We start from the raw sequence: 19,332 nt of genomic DNA on the forward strand, positions 1-19,332 counted from the left end.
AGATGCATCTTGGGTTGAAATTCCAAGCGATTTACTTATTTATACTTATACAAATCCAATAGAAGCAATTTTTCTTGCAACTTATTCAGATTTTACCATCAATTACAATGACTTTAACTATTTAAAAGAACGTGCAATTGTTACACCACGAAATGCAACAGTTCGAGATATAAATGATTACGCTATAAACTTATTACCAGGTAACAAAACAACTTATTTAAGTGCAGACAATATTGTATTGAATTCTGGAAATAATGAAAATATGAAGATTTTATATCCGATAGAATTTTTGAATAAACTTGAATTTAATGGATTACCACCACATGAATTAATTTTGAAAATAGGAATGCCTATCATGTTATTAAGAAATTTAAATCAAGTTTCTGGCTTATGTAATGGTACAAGATTAATAGTAACAAAATTATTTGATCGATTAATAGAAGCAAAAATATTAACAGGAGACAACATAGGTCAAAAAGTTTTTATACCTAGAATTATTCTTACTGCATCTGAAAACAAATGGCCGTTTATTTTTAAAAGACGACAATTTCCGATAAGACCATGTTACGCTATGACTATTAATAAAAGTCAAGGTCAATCACTAAATCAAGTTGGCATATATTTACCGGAACCTGTTTTTACTCATGGACAATTATATGTTGCACTTTCAAGAGTTACATCAAGAAATGGATTGAAAATTTTGATAAACAACAACAACAATATACCAAATAAATATACTAAAAATATAGTTTATAAAGATGTATTGCTAAATTTATAAATAGAAAAAAAAATTATGATACCAAGCTAAAATTTGATATATTTCAATTTTTGATTTACAAAAATTCAATTATTTTCTGAATTATAAATACTTCACATTTTTGGAAATTGTAAAGCATCTTATGATTTGAATTAACAAATAAAACGAATCAATACAAATACTGAAAGTGTACATATTTTACATCTCTAACATACAATATTTTTTTCATGACACTTTAACATACGTATTTAATATATGAATGTGCACGAATTCCATGTGACACAATTGATTATAAATAAAATAAACAATTGATAAAAGTCAAGACAAAAGTCAACATGACTAAAAGAGAAGAAACCCAATACATGCTCCCAGCTATACTTGCAATTCGTTTCAATGTGTATAATTTGAGTGTAAAACAATGGAGTCTCAATTGCCTTCAGCCTATACCATTGAAAATGGATGAAAATGATATGAAACAGACAACTGAAGCAGTGAAGCTAAACCAGAATATCATCAGCAAGAGTCCAAACAAAATGAACACTGCAGATGATTCTACATCACAAACAAACAGTGTTAAAAAGGGATTAAGTTTGTGATTACATTTTTGCCCTGAATCCCTGGGTAAAAAATAAAAAGTTAACAGAAAGAACAAACACGATTAAAAAAGAAAAAGTATACGTGTTCAACACAAGTGCACCTACATTTGAACATTTCTTGCCCCTTGATTTCTTGAATCTCCTTTCCTCCTTGATATTTTTTTTTTTTGATACATCCTTTCCCCCTTGATTTCTTGAATCTCCATTCCGGATTTTCGGGGGACTATACGTGTTCAACAGAAGTGCACTCAGATTTGAACGTTTCTGACCCCTTCATTTTTTAAATTTCCTTTTTCAATCTCCTTTCCTCCTTAATTTCTTGAATCTCTGTCCCCTTGACTTTTTCAGTGCCCTTTTGCTCCTTGATTTCTTGAATCTCTGTCCCCTTAACTTTTCTGGACAAAACAGATGCTATATCACTTTGAGATCAGTAGAGCAATTGGGATTGATTTGACAACTGCTGAGTTGTTGGGAAAAAATCTGCTTTTGTGCCTTTTGATATTCCTATTTGCAGATTTTTTCAGAACCTCCTAGCTTTTTTCCATCCTTATCCGATTCTAGATCCCTCTAAAGTTTCTCTCGATTTACACTTCAGCCATCTAGCCTAGCCATATATATATAATATATAATATAGTGTTAAGCTTCAAAGCTGTTTGGAAGTGTGGACCTCCCCTCGACACAGTAAGCATGAGAATGACTAAGCATGTAGAATTTTACTCATTCAATTTTCGCTTTCACACACTAACACTGTAAAGTGTTTGATTCCTGCATTCTTCAAATTAAATATTTGATTACTTCATGGTTTATTCTGTATTTTAAGTTAGTCTTTTTGATTCCTTCATGCTTTGTGCTTTCTGTGCAAATTGTTGGTTAACAGTTGTACGAAACATAAAGCCTAGAATAACAGCTTTCTTAAAGCTAGCAAATTTGCAGTCAACATTGAAAAACGTAAATAAACAGCTTTCATTTTATGAATCCAATCACTGACGTGTTATTTACAATTTGTTATCTCATCTTATTCCATTTTCTTACGATCTCAAATTCATCTAGGTCAATCAGATGATAACTTTCAAGACTGGTTGAGTTATTTGCTGTCCATATGCTGAAATTGTAAAATTTGTAGAACATTTCAACTTTTTTTATTGTCCATCTGATATATGTTCTCTACATTTTCTTATATTAACCTCAGGAAACAATGAGCCCAACATTACTACGCAACATAACAGGTTTTCGTTCGGACTTCAGTATAAGAGCCCGAGTCAGTAGACAATGGAGACCAAAGAAGTTCAACACTGAGATACGAGTCAGTAGACAATGGAGACCAAAGAAGTTCAACACTGAGATATATGATGGCCTGCATTATGTTTTAGTAGATGAGAAGGTAAGATTGCCGGCAACTTATTTTTACTCAATTAGCAATGTCTAAACTTTCATGCCTAATATATATATATATATATATATATATATATATATATATCCATGACAGGGTGATGCGATTCATGCTATCATTGAAGAAAATAACTTCCCTTATATGACCAACAAGATGGAACAAGGAAAAGTCTATGATATTTCCCTGCTTCACACTCGAAATCACCAAAAATCCAACTATAAAGTCATCGATCATGAAGCACAGGTCTTTTTCAACCAGATGACAAAATTCACAGCAGTTCAGGACACTTTCCCGCTTATCCCACTGCATTCATTTAGGCTTCTGGAATTTGATCAATTGGGTGCAGAGCTGAAAAAACAGAAAGAAGGGCCACTGAATCAGCAAATAGTGCTGTCAGGCAAGTTTCTTATCTTTTAAATGCATAACTTCTCTGTTTTCATATTACAGACTTTATCTATAATAACAACAGTATTTCTTTTTACAATAAAAGATGTTTACGGTTGTGTCAAATCAATTGTACCGGAACATCGAATTCCTGTCAAGAACAATGAAAAACTCGAGTCCATCTGTGAAATCACAATGGAAAACCTGAGGTGCACTGTTCAACTTTTCTTAAAAATTTAAACTACTCTTTTTGGCAACTAACAATGCGAAACAAATTTTCTAAATTAAAAATGCAGAAGAGAAGATCTCAATATCACACTTTGGGGTGATACTGCAAGAGAATTTAACGTAGAAGCTGTCCGAAGTTTGACTGTACCAGTGCTCGCTGTTTTCACCAGTTTGAGAGTCACTCTCTTTAAAGGTAGCGATTTTTTGTAAATTGATAACGATAATGTTACAATTAACAACCATGTTCTAACTAATTTCTCTTACAATCACTAGAGCGAATTACACCATCAAGTACAAATCACACTTGCTTCATCATTGATCCAGAAGTTGCACAAAGGGATTTATACAGAAACGAGTAAGTTGCAATTAATATACATATTGATGTTTTCCTTAATTAACTCAACATTTATTCATTGTTTTGTTATGATTCAGAGTATTGAAAAATATTCGCAATCTGAAGTTTAAAATATTGTAGGTTCTCAAGGCCAGGAGACAAGGTTAAGATAATTGCAAATTCATTCAAGCAACTAACACAAGCAGAACTCAAGGATCAACAGAGAAAGACTGTTGCTGACTTGAATGCACTTGATCCAGACCTATATGCGGTATTACAATTAAAATTTCAATCAGCTAAAATATGGAATTTCATCATAAAAATTATTCAGTTAAGAACTATGAACTTTGATATTTTACAGAAAGAAACAGTCTACTCCATTGCTTCAATATGTAGATTTCCTACGCATAGCGGCTGGTGGTACAAGGGTTGTCCAAGTTGCCACAAACAACTGAAGCAAAAAGAAGACTCCAATGAATTGACCTGCACTAAGCATGCGATCCAGACAGCTTTGCCATGGTGAATGCTCTGACTCTTAATCCAAAAGTAACATATTTTCAAACATTCTGCAGTTTGTACTATGGTTTATGATTTGATTGATCGATTGGTACAAATGCTGAATCCTGAATTCCTTGATTTGATTTAATATAATTACAATTTGAGCAGAATATACCAAAAATTAATACAAGTGCTGCAGCTTTATTAAATCTATTATTCAAATGCTACTAAAATAATAATAATAATAATAATAATAATAATCTACAATGTAGCAATTCATTCTCTGTATACTTAGTAATTACCATATTATTTACATTTGTTCCTTCTCTTTGATATACAGTTACAGAGTATATATGACAATCAAGGACAAGGACAATTATGCCACAGTGATAGTCATGGGAAAGGAAGGTGAACAATTATTTGGCAGCACCTGTGAAGATCTCCTTAACAAGAGAACATATCCAACTGAACACACATTGCCAAAAGAAATTAAGCAGACAATAGGACAAACATACCAGTTTCACATTAAGGTTAATCCTAACAGTGAACTGGTTGTCAAAAATATTGTCCCAGATCCAGAAGCCTCTCTCCCACTGACAGAAAAAGAGCCAACAAGTGACACGCCAGATCAGCTTCTCTCAGAAATAAAAAGAGGAATCCATGCAAGCAAAAGAGCTCTATTTACTTCTGAACCACACAAAACAAGTAAGAGGTAAATATCCAATATTTGTGCTGTTTCCTTTATTTGTATTGAAAAGTCCGCTTTGCAGTTACTCTTAATAATATTAAAATCTTTTACCTTTGTAAATCTACAGAAAACACATTCATTTTAGTTATTTGATTTAATCAGGCAATCTGAACGGGGAACAACCACATCATCATCAGGAAAAGGAAAGCTGCCTCAGAAGGATAAATATGTCTAAACATCAGTAACTGTTCTCTGAACATATAACTTATGTTGCACTAAACCACTGAGTATCCTTTATGTACTACGATAGTCAGTTAATCAACTGGAGTGCTGTGAAGTAGTTTTTGTGCCATAAAATAAAGCGGTTATTTCAGTGTAATTAATCAACTGGAGTGCTGTCAAGTAGTTTTTGTACCATAAACTAAAGCGGCTATTTCAGTGTAATTATTTTGAATTAGTGGCAGCAGCGAAATTTTTTGAATAACCTTTACCATTACCTGTGGTTGGGTTGTACAAACTTCCACTAAATGAAGTGTAAAAAAAAAAAAATGCGACGGATGTAACCTATGTATTATTTTAATGATAATGAATAAGCAGTTTCTTTGTAAACTTCCTCTCTCTTTTGTTCATTATGTTTTTATATAACTTGAATGAAGTGATATACCCGCAGCAAAGCGCGGGATCTCTAACTAGTGTAATACCATTAACATACACAATAGGATAAGTTTTTCCAACTTATTATTAAAAATTTGTCCTTAACATGCGGAGAGACAAATTTGGAATTAAAAAACAAAGGTTAGAGAGACGAATTTAATAAGTACAACTCAAAATCAGAAACAATAATGTGCACGCGCGAGCGCAGTCCTTCTGCACGCGCGTATGCGTGCGCAAGAAGGCTAGTAGGGGTAAAATAGAGATTAATTTTTTTTTTTCAAAAATCAAGAGAGGTCTAAATAACAAATTTGGAGGTATGAATAGAACCACTTTTTTTTTTTTTTTTTTTGAATCAAACCCAAATCGGGTGTTAATTTCATTCATCACATGCCAGAATGGCCACATACCATTCTGCTGCCTTCAACTAGACAGATCAAGAAAGTATGGTACTACCACAGTGGTACATAGAAATAGGTCCACTAATTATACATCAAAGTCGTAGAAACTAGCGTAAATTATCCTTCAGTACTACTCCAGAAGCACTAGAGACACGGAAAGTGCATAGATCCCTAAAAACTTAAGGAATTATTGAAAGTAAAACTACTGACATATAGGATCCCAGAAATAAAGAGAGTTTTTATGGACCTAGGGCCAAAAACCCTACCAGTCCAAAATTTCAAGCCCAAAAGGCAACCCAAGTGAGAGGTCCACTCGCGCCTCCCCGACCTGCGCCACCCTGCACCACACCACCACGACACCACCGCCATGGAATCGCACCTCATCTACCCGCACCCCACAACCTGTGCTGCCATCAAAACATAACCACGAAACCACAACGCCACGCCACTGGTCCAAGATGCCGTCAACAGCTCTCGTAAAATTTTATTATAAAGTTATAATTTTTTAAAGTAGAATTTAAGTAGTCAATATAGTTTCGTACATGTGATAATTTTCTCAAACTATACACTTAACAAGTTATATGAAGTCCCAAAAGTTTTCTCCTCTCTCATAAAATTCCTAAACGCGTTGCACGCATCTTTGAAGCTACTTTACAAAACCTCCTCGTCCGACGGCGTCTCACCAGCGGTGATGGTCTTTGGCCATCACGGTGTCGTGGATGTGTTGTCGGACAAGGTGCCAATTTCTGGCTTTGTCTCTGGAATGGTCAAGATCGATGGCAGATGAAGTGGGTAGCAGATCCGGCCAATGTTGCTCCTTGATTTTGTTACGCGCGGGTACAGATCTAAATCGACAATAGTGGTTTGGTTGGAAAAAGGCAGACGTCTTTTTTCAGTGGCCGGTGGCGGCAGTAAGGGAGGGGGTTGAAATGCAGGTCTGCTTCGTTTGGGTCTCTTGAAGGCGGTGTCATGCTGTTTGGTGCTGGGTTTGGTCACAACAATGGTCGTGGTGGCGGTCGTAGATGCGTTTAGATGCTGTATGTGCGGGTCGACGACATTGAGGAGTAAAGACTGCATCTGTGTGCAACTTTATTGAGCTTAGGGTTTTTTATTGTTCTTTAGGCCTTAGCCAACAATTAGTTAGATTATCTTTCTATTAATTCTCATTAATTCTCTCTTTGTTTAGGAAACCCTATGTTAGTATTTTTGTCTATTTTCAATCATTCTCTAATTTTTTAGGGAGCTATGCACTTTATGTGTCATTTAACAATCTTCTGGAGTAATACCGAAGGAAGAGATCCGTTTGTCAATGTATTTGATGTCTAATGAGTCATGAGTGGTCTAATTCTATGTAATATTGTAGTACTAACACATCTTCTTGTCTGTTTAGATGGCAGCAGCATGATATATAATGGTCACTCTAATTTGAGAGGAATGATATTGTTTTATGGTTTTGCTAAAAAAAAAAAAAATATCCCAAAACACCTATGGTAATTTATCAAACTATATACTAAAGCTAATATGCTATGATACTAGAATACAATAATTCGAGCATCAGTTTCGAAATATACAGCATTTACCTAATCGAGCAACCTCAATTGAATCTCTAATTCATGATTAAATTATCAATGCGATCTTATTAATATATATGACCATTTTCAAGCAATATGTCATACCTACCTAATGAAGTGGTGTTAGACGAAGTGGTTAGAACACCCACTACCTAATAATGAAGTCACGGGTTCGAGTCACCATGTGGGTATGAGTGAAATCATTTATCCTCGTTTTTAGAAACTAAATTTTTTTAAAAAAAAAAAAAAAGCAATCTGTCATACCATGACATGGTATCATGTATGTATTTCAAGCCATTTTGTTCCTAGAGATTCTTGTCAACTTAATTATGAATTTGATACGCAAAAGGAACACTAGTTCAGTCAAGTTTTGCATGTGCACCACGTGTCACTTTCAGAGCTAGAAACCATGGCCTTCGTTGTTCCCTCAACCAACGTACGTGTAATTGGCTCTGGCTAATTTCATTTTGGTGTGCACAAACGAGAATATATCCTTGGATAGAAAGAAAAAAAAAATATTTTTATGAAAAAAACAAGAAAAAGAAATTGAGAAACATAAAAATTAATGTAGATGAAAATAAATAAGGGTATAGAAGAAAATTAATAAATTGTCTTTCAAGCCTATTAATTATGTAATTTTTATGGATAATAGAGTACACATGGCGAGCAATGAATGAAAAATGTTCCTCTTCCTTCATCACTCTTTGCAATTGCATCACCAACCACTCATTGTGGCACTCTCTCAGTTTTTTTTTTGGTACAATGGAGGCAAGAAGCCCAAACAAGAAAAGACAAACTAGCCAAGATGACTTTTACAAACTTGTCGAGGTCTAGAAAGTAGAAACACCTCAAATATCATCAAGCAAGGCTTCCACAACTATACTAGGAGGACTTTGAAAAGTGCAAATCCCAGAAGCATGTTGCACACTTTCTTTGGCAAGGATATCAACAACCACATTACCCTCTCTATGTATGTGCTTGAGGTTCAGAATATCAAATTGACTCATCAGCATTTTGCAGTTAAGAAGAACAGTTCCAAGAGGATGTAAATCACTCTCTCAGCTTTATCACGATCAAACAACCCTTCTCGACCATTTAGAAATAGACACCATAGGATTGACTTGATTGGCTTTCTGTAGGTGGAATACAAGAATATGACCTCGTCGATTTGCTACCTTGGAGTTCTATGCACTTTTTTCTTTTTGGATATTAATGAAGCTTCATTAATAATTACCAATGGGAGTAAACCCAATGGAATGTGCCCAAAACAAGGCCCAAGTACAAATAAACTCAATAAGGAAAATTACAACTCAACCATAATCCACATAGATAGGGCAAAATAGTGTAACCCTAAAAATTAAATAAAACATCAACTCCTACAATACCAACACAACCGCCGCCGCCCAAACTGTTCTGAACAGCCGCTGCAGTCGCCACCGCCGCCGCTTCCAGAAGCCAAGAGGATGCGAGAAGTGCTAAATCGAGGTGATGAGTACCGAATAACCGTTGCCAGAACAATCCTAAAAAGCAGATCTAGTCAAAACCAAAATTAAAGGGGATGAGAGAAATAAACCAATACCACACATTGTCTCTCTCTTCTCCACCAGAGAGACTCAAACCGGGAAGGGAACAAAGCCACCGAAGTATGACAGAAGCCAATAGCAAAGAAAAAATCCAATGGTGAATGGGGGGTGAAACACCCATGCGTGAACACCCATACTCCTTTTGGTAAGTGATTCTCACTTTTAAGAGGTAGACACGAAATCCTTCATGGAGCAGGTCTTTGGTGGATGGAGGGGAGCTGGTGTGAGGTGATGGGTGAGGGGAATCATGGAGTTTCTTGGATCTGAATTTTTTTTTGGGTTGATCGGCAAAGAAAGGAGGGAACAAAGTCCTCTAGAACTGGACATGAGCTAGCAAAATCACCACAGGGGTGTGAGAAAAGCAAGAGAAAAAGATGAGGAATTGAGAAAACAGAGAAGCCAAACGAGAGAGGCCGCCCCCAACTCTCAAGCCTTCGATCTAGATCCGGAGGGATCAAGATCTGGCAAGAGAGAAGGGGGAGGGAGAAAGGTTTTTTTTTTTTTTTTTTTCAGATATGTTTTCTCTCTCTAGATTTTAGAGAGAGACGCTCCGAGTGCCTAAACGTAAAGGTTTTACTGAGCCCCTGGAGTTCTGTGTACTTAACCAGGTCAAACAACGAATAATGCAAGTCTGATTATATGTGGTGGTACACAAATAATGATAACAAAACACAATGAACAAAGTGTTCCTGGTAATCAAATCAAACGTTGCAATTCATAAGCAACTTGAAAACTTAATCGTCATGGTCTCTATCAACTAAATTAATTCTCCTGATGATCCCATCAAGTGGGAGGTGCCAGAAAGATATTAGAACTGTGTGGATCCTTAATGCCCTTCTGTCATCTAAGTTGAAACTCCAATAACTATCACAAGGCTCCTTCGTCTTGAGTGGAAACCAAGAAGTAGCGGTCTTTTCCCCACGAACAAATTAGATCATTCCAATCTGCAAAATCAAGTTGGGTTTCGGAGATGTCATGCCTCAATGAATCTTAACTTATCATATATAGAAGAACAATTCTTCAAGAATTTACAATCTTATCGCAGACCACAAATTTCTTTTTTTAAGGTTTTAGAACACAAAGACAAATTGAAGAAAGAACGATATTGTCTCGATCATGGATTTAGATATTCCCATGAATCCTAATATCAAAATATATAGAACGGGAAAAAAATTTCAATTTCTATCGCCTGATAGAAGTTGATTTCGTTTGGGATTTAGATAAATAGATGCACCAGACAAGCTATTGTTCATAATCACATGTAATCATGGGTTAAATTACAAAACAGAGGAGAAACAAAACCTGAATATTTAGATTAATTAGTTGCCTTTGTTGTCTTTGAAAACCACCACTGCTACTCGTTGTTGCCTGCAGACCCGGTGAAGAGAAAAGATGAGATTGGAGGATTCCTCGTCAATGGAAACCCTTCAAGTTCCACATCAATTCAGAAAATAAAAGAAGAAAAAAAAATGAAGTTGATAAATGTGAGATAACTGAAGAGTTTTAACATAGATGAAATTAAATAAGGGTATAGAGGGAAATTGAAAAGTTGTCTTTCAAGCCTATTAATTATCTGAGTTTTTATGGAGAGTAGAGTACACATGACGAACAATGAATGAGGAATGTAAAAAGGGAAACTTCTTTGGAAAGCTCAGGTTTTTGTTTTCATTACTTTGTTTTCGAGGCAAAAACCTTGAATTTGCTTGTTTTGAGATGCTAAAATTTCAAATTAATTAATCAGGAGTCACGCCGTTTCCATCTTCTTCATGTTAGTTGGGCAGGTAGAAAATTGAATTTAAGTGGAGTCCGGTCTTTCTCCAAATATATTCAAAAAAAGGAAAAAGAGTCTTGTTTATTATAAAAATAAATAAATAGAGAACTCGTTCAAACCCTACAATGATGAAGCTAGCAGTTATATGTAAATGATTTTGATAGAATGAATTTAGATTAGATGACTTTTTATCTCCTTAGTGTCAATGAACCTTTTTAATTTTTTTTTAGCTGAAGCAAATAAGGGAGATATTAAATTTTCATTAGCAATCTTTGCGACTAGTGCTTGCCCTTCCGAAAAGAAGAGGACCATTACACCTAGAAACTCACCATCCTCCCCCTTATTTGAATTTATTAAAAATGAATTAAGAAGAAAAAAAAGGAACTTTAGGAGAGGGACCAAACCAAACCTTCCTACAAAACCAATGAAAAAGAAACAAGCTATCGTGACTGAAATTGAGGAATACCCAATTAGTCACCATTAAAATGCAATAAAATAAAGAAGAGTATCCTATGACACCATATTAGGAGAAACCGTACTATAATTCTCCAAAATGTCAGCTACCTTATTGTTTTCACGAAAAAATTGTGATACACGAAAAATTATTTAAGAAATCTGGTATGAGCAATTGAGCCAACTAATACAAGGGAGACGATCTTCTCCTGAGCTATTCCCCTCCTAACCTACCTAAGCTTTCCATTAGATTTTGACACGTGACTATAGTGAATCTAATGGTCTACAACAATGTTAATTCTTCTTTTTCTATTTTCTTTTTTCTATCCCCCCTATTTTTCAAATTTTGACACGTGGCTATAGTGAATATGGTCTACAACAATGTTAATTCTTATTTTTCTATTTTCTTTTTGGGTCCTTGCCCAAAAGCACTAAAATGAGCCAAACTTTTCCCACTTACCCCAGCAACAGATTTTTATTCTTACTAACCCAATTCAGAGTACAATGACAAATATACCCTCAGTCTAATTAAACAACTTCATTTTATGCCATTCTCACATCTCTCTCTCTCTCTCTCTCTCTCTCTCTCTCTCTCTCTCTCTCTCTCTCTCTCTCTCTCTCTCTCTCTCTCTCTCTCTCTCTCTCTCTTCCTTTTCCCGTTGTCCAGTGAGTTCTCGATCAAATCCGATATCAAAACTCGATCAAATCCAGAAATCACAGTCCGTCGGAACGGGAGCTCGGAGAGTCATGGTCTGCGGTCGTCGTTGACCATGAAGAAGACCTCCGCGAGTTCTAGATCAAATTCGATATCAGAACTCGATCAAATCCAGAAATCACAGTCAGCCGGAAAGTGAGCTCGGAGAGTTATGGTCTGCCGTCGCCGTCGACCTTGAAGAAGACCTCCGCTAGTTCTCGATCAAATCAGATATCAAAACTCGATAAATCCAAAAATCACAGTCCGCCGGAAAGTAAGCTCGGAGAGTTATGGTCTGCCATTGCCGTCGACCTCAAAGAAGACCTTCGAAGCACTGCCACCACGCAAAGAAGACTTCCAAAGCTTCGCCGCCACATGAGGAACATCTCTGATTCCAGGCTCCGTCGCCAAGCGACATGCACTTCGATTCCAAGCAGTGGCGACCCGACCCGACCCACTCCTCCCTTTTTTGGCCCAGCTCCACCACTCGACTACATCTCTGATTCCAAGCAGTGGCGGCCCGACCCTGCTATCAAGCTGCCCCAGCAAAGGAAGCCATATGATTTGAATTCGAAAATGGGTTTGGTTAGGTAGCAGATGACCGTGGGTTTGCTCCGATCTAGTGCCCATGGGTGCCCAAATTAGATTTTTTTTTTTTAAGTAACGGGTCAGAAGGAAAGGAAAAAAAAGTTTTGAATGTCTATTGGGGGTTAATAGACGTCTATGACATCTATTGGAGGGCAATAGACGTTTTAAATTTGATATAATCTCTTCATTTTTTTCTTTAATCAAAGTTTTATTTGTCTAATTTTAGGAATATTAGTTCCCATTCGGGCTACCGAAAGTTCTATTGGAGGGCAATAGACGTCTTTTGGGGGGCAATACATGGCCAATAGTCGTCTATTGAGGGGCAATAGACGTTTATTAGGAGGCAATACATGGCTGATAGTAGTCTATTGGGGGGCAATAGACGTCCATTAGGAGGCAATAGATATCTATTGGGGGCAAACAAATATTTCCGGTGAGATTTTCAGCAAATTCCGGTGGGCGGTAGCCGGTGACCGGAATCCTGCGAAAGTTGACCGGATTCCGACGGCGGTGACCTGATTCCAGCGGCCGGTGACGGGACTCCGGCGCCCGATGACCGGGCTCCAACGAAGTCTCCCATGGTTTCTCTCTCTCTCTAAGTAACAAAGGGGTGAGGGTAAAATGGTATTAAAAAAAATTAAAAAATTAAAAAATTAAAAAATTAAAAAAAAAATCTTAATAAGGTATTAGGGAAGACCTCTTTAGAGTGTTTTAGGTAAGAGGGAATTAAAAAAACTTAATGGGGTAAGTGGGAAAAAATCTCTAAAAATGGTGTAAATGGACAAAAACCCTTTATTTTTTCTGTCCCCCCTATTCTTCTCTTCCCTCACGCCTGAAGTGCCTCTCTCTCTCTCTCTCTCTCTCTCTCTCTCCAGTTCTTTTTCTTCTTCTTCTTTTTCTATATGAGTAACCATATAGAATACAAATCTAGTTTGGCCTGTGTTTGGTTTGGAGGGACTAAGGAGCTGAACCATTGACAAGAACAATTAATCTCCAATAAACACTACAAAAGCATAACCTATACAATTGTTGAAATCCAAATAAATCAATTCAGATCATGGTGGATGGTTCTTTGAACCTTATAAAAAATCCAAAAATAAATCTTTGTACATTGATCCTTAACAATGAACTTTGGCAGGGAAAATTTTTGACCAAGACAAATTTTGGCAGAAAGATTTCTTCATCAACTACCCAAATTTTGCAAAATCGATCCCATGAATTATATTCAAATTTAGCAATACATATATCCTTAATTGTCTTTCACTGAAAATTAGAGGTGGGAACAGTCATAATCCTGTACCAATTTGAGACAGAGAAGAATGCAGACTCTTTCATTCTATGCAGCAAAGAGAAATTTGAGGGCGAGATGAATTGAGGCATGAGGGAGGAAGAAGAGTAACAAGCAAAGGAAGAGCGACATTCAGCAGGCATGGTCTCATTATATAAACTCGGATTCAGTTCAAACCCAGATTCCTTATTTTCTTCTCCTCTTAATTAATCAGCATGAACCCATCATGGAAACCAAAGGATGATGAAATTGAAGATTTTTGGTTTTGAGAATAGATGGAATTGAAGATTTGAAGCATAAAAAATTGCATTCCATGAGAGGGGGGAGAGAGAGAGGATGGGGGGGGGGGGGGATGGGGATTTTTGCCTAAGCAGGGATTAAAAAAAAAAGATAAATAAGTAAATATTTATGAAAATCAATATATGTTGTTGGATGTAGTTTTACACACACGTCGCTTTATCATCGAAAGCTTAGACAGATTAGGAGGAGAATAGCTCAGGAGAGGATCTTTTCCCATACAGAATTTTCGGCTAATGAACCTTTGAGTGCTCTCCAATTTTCTTGTGGACTACATTTCCACATTTTCTCATATAAAATGATAACCGTACCTGCCACAATAACTTTTGCCGAGCGGTGAACCTAAGACCGAAACACCATCACATTCTCGATCCTGGTTCAACTATCAACTCCAAGCCTCCATATTCACCGAGGAGGCTTCATCTTGTTGATATTGAATTTCACGTAGAAACCTCTGTTTGGATAATTCATAGGGTTCAGTTAGGATCATGATCAACCCTATGAATTATCCCAACATTGGGATGACAATCAGGATCATTTAGCATTAAGATTATTGCATAATCAAGAAGTTGTTGGGAGGCACAGAAATGGCTCAGTATGAGCAGATGATATCGTTTCGAGTATGTGTGCAACCGAGTGCCATTGCCTCCAAAGGGTTTTGGTTTAAAGAAAATCCTTTAGACTATGCATTTCCTGCAACCCTAGCCCAAATTATCCTTGTCGTTGTGACCTCTCGGCTACTTTATTTTCTTCTCAAGCCTCTGGGACAGACCAAATTCTCTTGCAATCTCCTGGTACGTAAACTTTTTCATGCCTCCATGATTTTTGGGTTATACGTAGCACTCATATCGATAGATTTGATGGCAAAAACAACAAAGGCAATGTTAATATTGTTTTTTTTTCTTTTTCTTCAATCAATCTATGAATTAAGCATTAATTTCAGCTTTTCCAACCAAAATAGAAAAGAAATTTATTATTATTATTATTATTATTATTATTATTATTATTATTATTTGTGAGATTGATTATCATTTTAAAACCACTGTTTTTGTTGGTCGGTCTTGTTCAGGGTGGGTTTATCTTGGGTCCTTCTCTGCTAGGGCGTAACCAGGTTATAAGGGACAAACTATTTAATCCGAAACATGCGTCGTTGTGGGCAACAATGGGTCTACTGGGCGCTACATATTCCATGTTCATAACTGCAGTAAAATTTGACATAAGCATGATCAAAGGGTCAAAGCATTCTTTGAAGATTGGTGTTCCAGGGTTCTTTATTACCGTTGCGATATCCTTAGGCCTCGGATACCCGCTAGCCACCTACATTGCTGGAATCAAAGGGGGATTCTTCCCCATATTTTTATTTTCTATTATTTCTTTCACTTTCTTCCCTGATATAGTTCCGGCCTTAGAGGACCTCAACCTTATGAATTCTGAGTTGGGTCAAATCGCCATGTCCTCGGCTTTGCATTTTGAAATGATACAATGGTTGTTCTCAACAGTACAAGACATAGCTACTAAAGATAAAGCAATCCACGGAGCTTTGACATTCATTTCCGCAGTGGCATTGCTTGTTTTCATTGTTTATGTCATACGCCCACTTATGGTATCAATTGCTAAGAACACACCCGAAGGACAACAAGTAAAGGAATTTTATGTAGTAGCAATACTAGCTGGGGCTCTAGTCCTGTCATTTATATCCGACGCAATAGGTTGCACCTTTGTTCTTGGTCCTGTAATTCTTGGGTTTGTCATACCAGATGGACCACCTCTGGGTGCAACATTAGTAACCAAGACTGAATTGTTAGTCTCTGAACTTCTTCTTCCCTTGTTCTTTTTTCGTATTGGCTTCAGGATAAACATACTGTCGATTAGCGATTGGAAGAGTTTTACCACATTGCAGGCCATCATCGGTGCATCATATGTGGCAAAGATGGTGACAGTTACTGGGGCTGCATTGTGCTGCAAAATTAGTTTGAGAAATAGTCTCTTGCTCGGCATAATATTGAATATCCGTGGTATTATAGATTTGACCCTTTTCTCTCGATGGAGGTATAGTCAGGTATATACATACATTTACACATTTCTTTCTTGAGATGGTGAGTAGTAATTTGGGTTAATTCCTACTAATGTTTATCTTCTGCAGCTCCTAAATGAACACGTTTATACTCAACTAGTGTTATCTGTGCTCATTGGGAACATGATTGCAACATCATTGGTACATTTCACATATAGGCCTCATTTAAGACTCGGGCCATCACCCAAAGGTCCACGCATTAGAAACATTCAATCAGTTCAAAGCAACTCTCCTTTCGACATTCTTTGTTGTATCCACAACGAGGAAAGTATCCGCAACCTCACCTCCCTCCTAGAAGCCTCAAACCCAACAGAAGCAAGCCCCATTTGCGCTTACATTATCCAAGCAGTTGAGCTTGTGGGGCGGGCTGTACCTGTACTAGTCCCTTATAAGAAGAAGAAGGAGGGAAACAAATTTTACCGAATAAATTCACTCACACATCATATGATGCAAGCATTTTTGAACTACTCGGAAAACTCAAGTGGACCTGTCTTGATCCAATCATTCACTATGATCGCGCCCTATAAATCGATGCATGAGACCATTTGCCGTCTAGTGGATGACAATCTTGTACCTTTGGTTATCCTCCCATTTCATGAAAACCACCAGGTTATGGTTGGCACCAACTTGACTGCCTCAATACGACAATTCAACAACAATGTGCAAGAATATTCATCGTGTACAGTTGGAATACTAGTTGAAAGAGGGTTGCCTGGTCGGCTGACCATGTCCCATTTCTCATACAATGTGGCTACATTTTTCATTGGCGGACCAGATGACCGCGAGGCTTTGGCCTTAGCAGCACGTATGTTAGGCAATCAGAATGTGGTCCTCACAGTATACAAGTTTATTGTGCGGAAAAAATTAAGCAATGGTAACTATAATGAAGACGAGGAGATGGAGACCGGGCTGGATAAGTCGATGGTGGATGAGTTTAAGTTGAGGAATAATGGGAATGACGGCTTGAATTGGCGAGATATCGAGGTTGAGGACTCCATACAGCTTATTGATGCAATTATGAACTCGCAGGGGGATTATGATCTAGTAATGGTTGGAAGGCGGCATGCGGACAATTCATTGAGGGATGAGGAAATGTCAGAATTTGTGCATTATGTGGAGTTGGGAATGATCGGTGACATGCTTGCTTCTTCAGACTTCTGTGGTGGAATGGTGAATGTTTTGGTGTTGCAAGAAAGCAAGGAACTTAGTAGAAATTATGGATCAGCTTTTCGAAAGATTTGGGAATGAAGTAGATTTAATCGGCTAAACATCTATAGCTTCATGTCTGTCTGGCATTTGTTGTGCGGGTCTTACTAAATGAACTCAACAAAAATCTAAACACATCCAGCACTTGCTTTTTGCCCTTAATTTTCCATGAGTACCCTTATTTTTCAACACATCCAGCAAGAATTGACAATGGACAAGCCATCCGCTTATGCAACATTGAATCCTGACCATGCTGATCATCCAAATATTCCCTCGGATTCACCGGAAGTGACATCCTCGAAACCTTTCTCAGCCTTTACTCCAAGAATTCACACTACTAATTTGCGAGGAATTGCCACTCGAATTCGATGAGCTTATACCTGCATTAAAATCCTTATCTTTCCACATTGCCAACAAATCTATGCCATATGCAGCAATTGGACAATAAGGCCTTGGTTCTCCTAACTTACTAAACCTTATCTCTAATCTTTTCAAACTAGTATCATAATTAATCCAAGATTTCATCTTCTCTCTACTGTTAAGCATCAAGTTTAATGAATAAACATTACCAACAGTCACAGATACAAAGCCACCCACATTCACCCCTACATGATTCGCATTCAAATCATTCATATTGATTCATTTTAGTGTCAAATTCAATATCAGAAATCAATTCTCATCATCAAGCCCAAAGGCACCCTTGCTGGAGAATCTCGAACCCAAATCACCTAGAACGAAAATGACCATAATACCATCGCTGTTGCCGAGCGTGATCGAGAAGATCAATTTGGAACAAAACGACGCTAGTTTGATGAGATTCGTGTCTATGAATTTAAAGGCCTTTTGGCGGAGAATTAAGAGACTGCAGGTTTTTGCTGGGTGTGTTTAGAAATTAGGGTTATATTTGGAAAGTAGTTTAGCAAATGCAGCATTCCTTGTGGACAATAGCATGATATGTGACTAATGTGTCGATGCATTAACCAACACCATAAAATATCTAAATTGTCCGCATGGTGGTTGAATAGGTCCACAAATATCACATTGGATTCTTTGCAAGAATGATATATTTTCTTTAGTGTCCTTTGCACAGGATGGTCTCGATCCTAATTTTGCTAAAGAGCAGGCTTTGCAGAACGAATGATGAGCTTTAGAAACAACCAATGAGGATTTTGGTTAAGCCACGAAGTCACACTTGACTTTAGAAGTAGAAGGAGGAGTCAAAGAATGGTCCATGGCGTCAAAGCCATGTTGTTGCCGTAGGGGGTAGATGGCGCCAGCCCTAAGTGGCCGGTCTTGCACAGTCTTGGTGCCATGAGGCCTATGCACATCTCCTCGAACCAATTTTTGGTTCTTACTTCTTTTCGTTCTGAAGAATTGATGTTCGTGTGAAGTCTTTAATATACGGATCATCATATCAGGACCTGGGTTTTCCAGACAGTCATGCCAAAGCTTATATGTGTCAGAATCCCATAAATCATCTCTCATAACATGATTGGATTCAATGATTCAAATAGTGGTTGCATACAACCCACTAGAACGACACATAAGTTTCTCTAAGACTCTTTTATGTCTGTAGTCATTAGAGGTGATGCAAAGGAACTCTTGTCCATCCTCACAATGTGTTTCCACATGAAAACCATTGGCTCTTATATCTTTGAAGCTTTCCGCCCTAGGAGCGTAGAGAGTTTCAGTGACATTAGTGATTGTTCCATGTGGCAACAGTGGCAACAAGAATTGAGCTGGTCCTCAACCATGAATCAATTTAGATGACCCTGCCATCGTAGTCACTGAAGATTGAGTAGGCAATGTCTCAAGAAATAACTGCCTATTTCGAAGTATGGTGTGCGTAGTAGCACTATCCACGAGGCATTCCAGATCTC

General features: G+C 37.3%; 2 protein-coding genes and 1 long non-coding RNA gene across 3 annotated transcripts; 2 read left to right on the forward strand and 1 right to left on the reverse strand.

The window, feature by feature from the left end:
* The first annotated feature begins 1,212 nt into the window (after positions 1 to 1,212).
* Positions 1,213 to 5,118, forward strand: LOC112171206. Its single transcript, XM_040507981.1, has 11 exons — positions 1,213 to 1,345; positions 2,174 to 2,301; positions 2,543 to 2,734; positions 2,840 to 3,140; positions 3,213 to 3,336; positions 3,424 to 3,548; positions 3,629 to 3,710; positions 3,831 to 3,960; positions 4,051 to 4,208; positions 4,528 to 4,899; positions 5,038 to 5,118. Exons 1-11 carry the CDS (start codon positions 1,213 to 1,215, stop codon positions 5,108 to 5,110), a joined length of 1,818 nt encoding a protein of 605 aa, XP_040363915.1. The 3' UTR covers positions 5,111 to 5,118.
* Positions 5,119 to 8,168: 3,050 nt separating this feature from the next.
* LOC121051093 lies at positions 8,169 to 10,663 on the reverse strand. The gene is made up of 2 exons (XR_005805083.1): positions 10,384 to 10,663; positions 8,169 to 10,025 (listed from the first exon to the last, which is right to left on the reverse strand). It is a non-coding gene; the product is annotated as an uncharacterized LOC121051093 (long non-coding RNA).
* Positions 10,664 to 14,486: 3,823 nt separating this feature from the next.
* LOC112171213 (cation/H(+) antiporter 15) lies at positions 14,487 to 18,028 on the forward strand. Its single transcript, XM_024308427.2, has 3 exons — positions 14,487 to 14,966; positions 15,242 to 16,231; positions 16,316 to 18,028. Exons 1-3 carry the CDS (start codon positions 14,760 to 14,762, stop codon positions 17,492 to 17,494), a joined length of 2,376 nt encoding a protein of 791 aa, XP_024164195.1. The 5' UTR covers positions 14,487 to 14,759; the 3' UTR covers positions 17,495 to 18,028.
* Positions 18,029 to 19,332: the final 1,304 nt, after the last annotated feature.

The sequence above is a fragment of the Rosa chinensis genome, chromosome 1 (genome assembly GCF_002994745.2).
Source record: "Rosa chinensis cultivar Old Blush chromosome 1, RchiOBHm-V2, whole genome shotgun sequence".
In the NCBI taxonomy this organism is placed as follows: Eukaryota; Viridiplantae; Streptophyta; class Magnoliopsida; order Rosales; family Rosaceae; genus Rosa; species Rosa chinensis.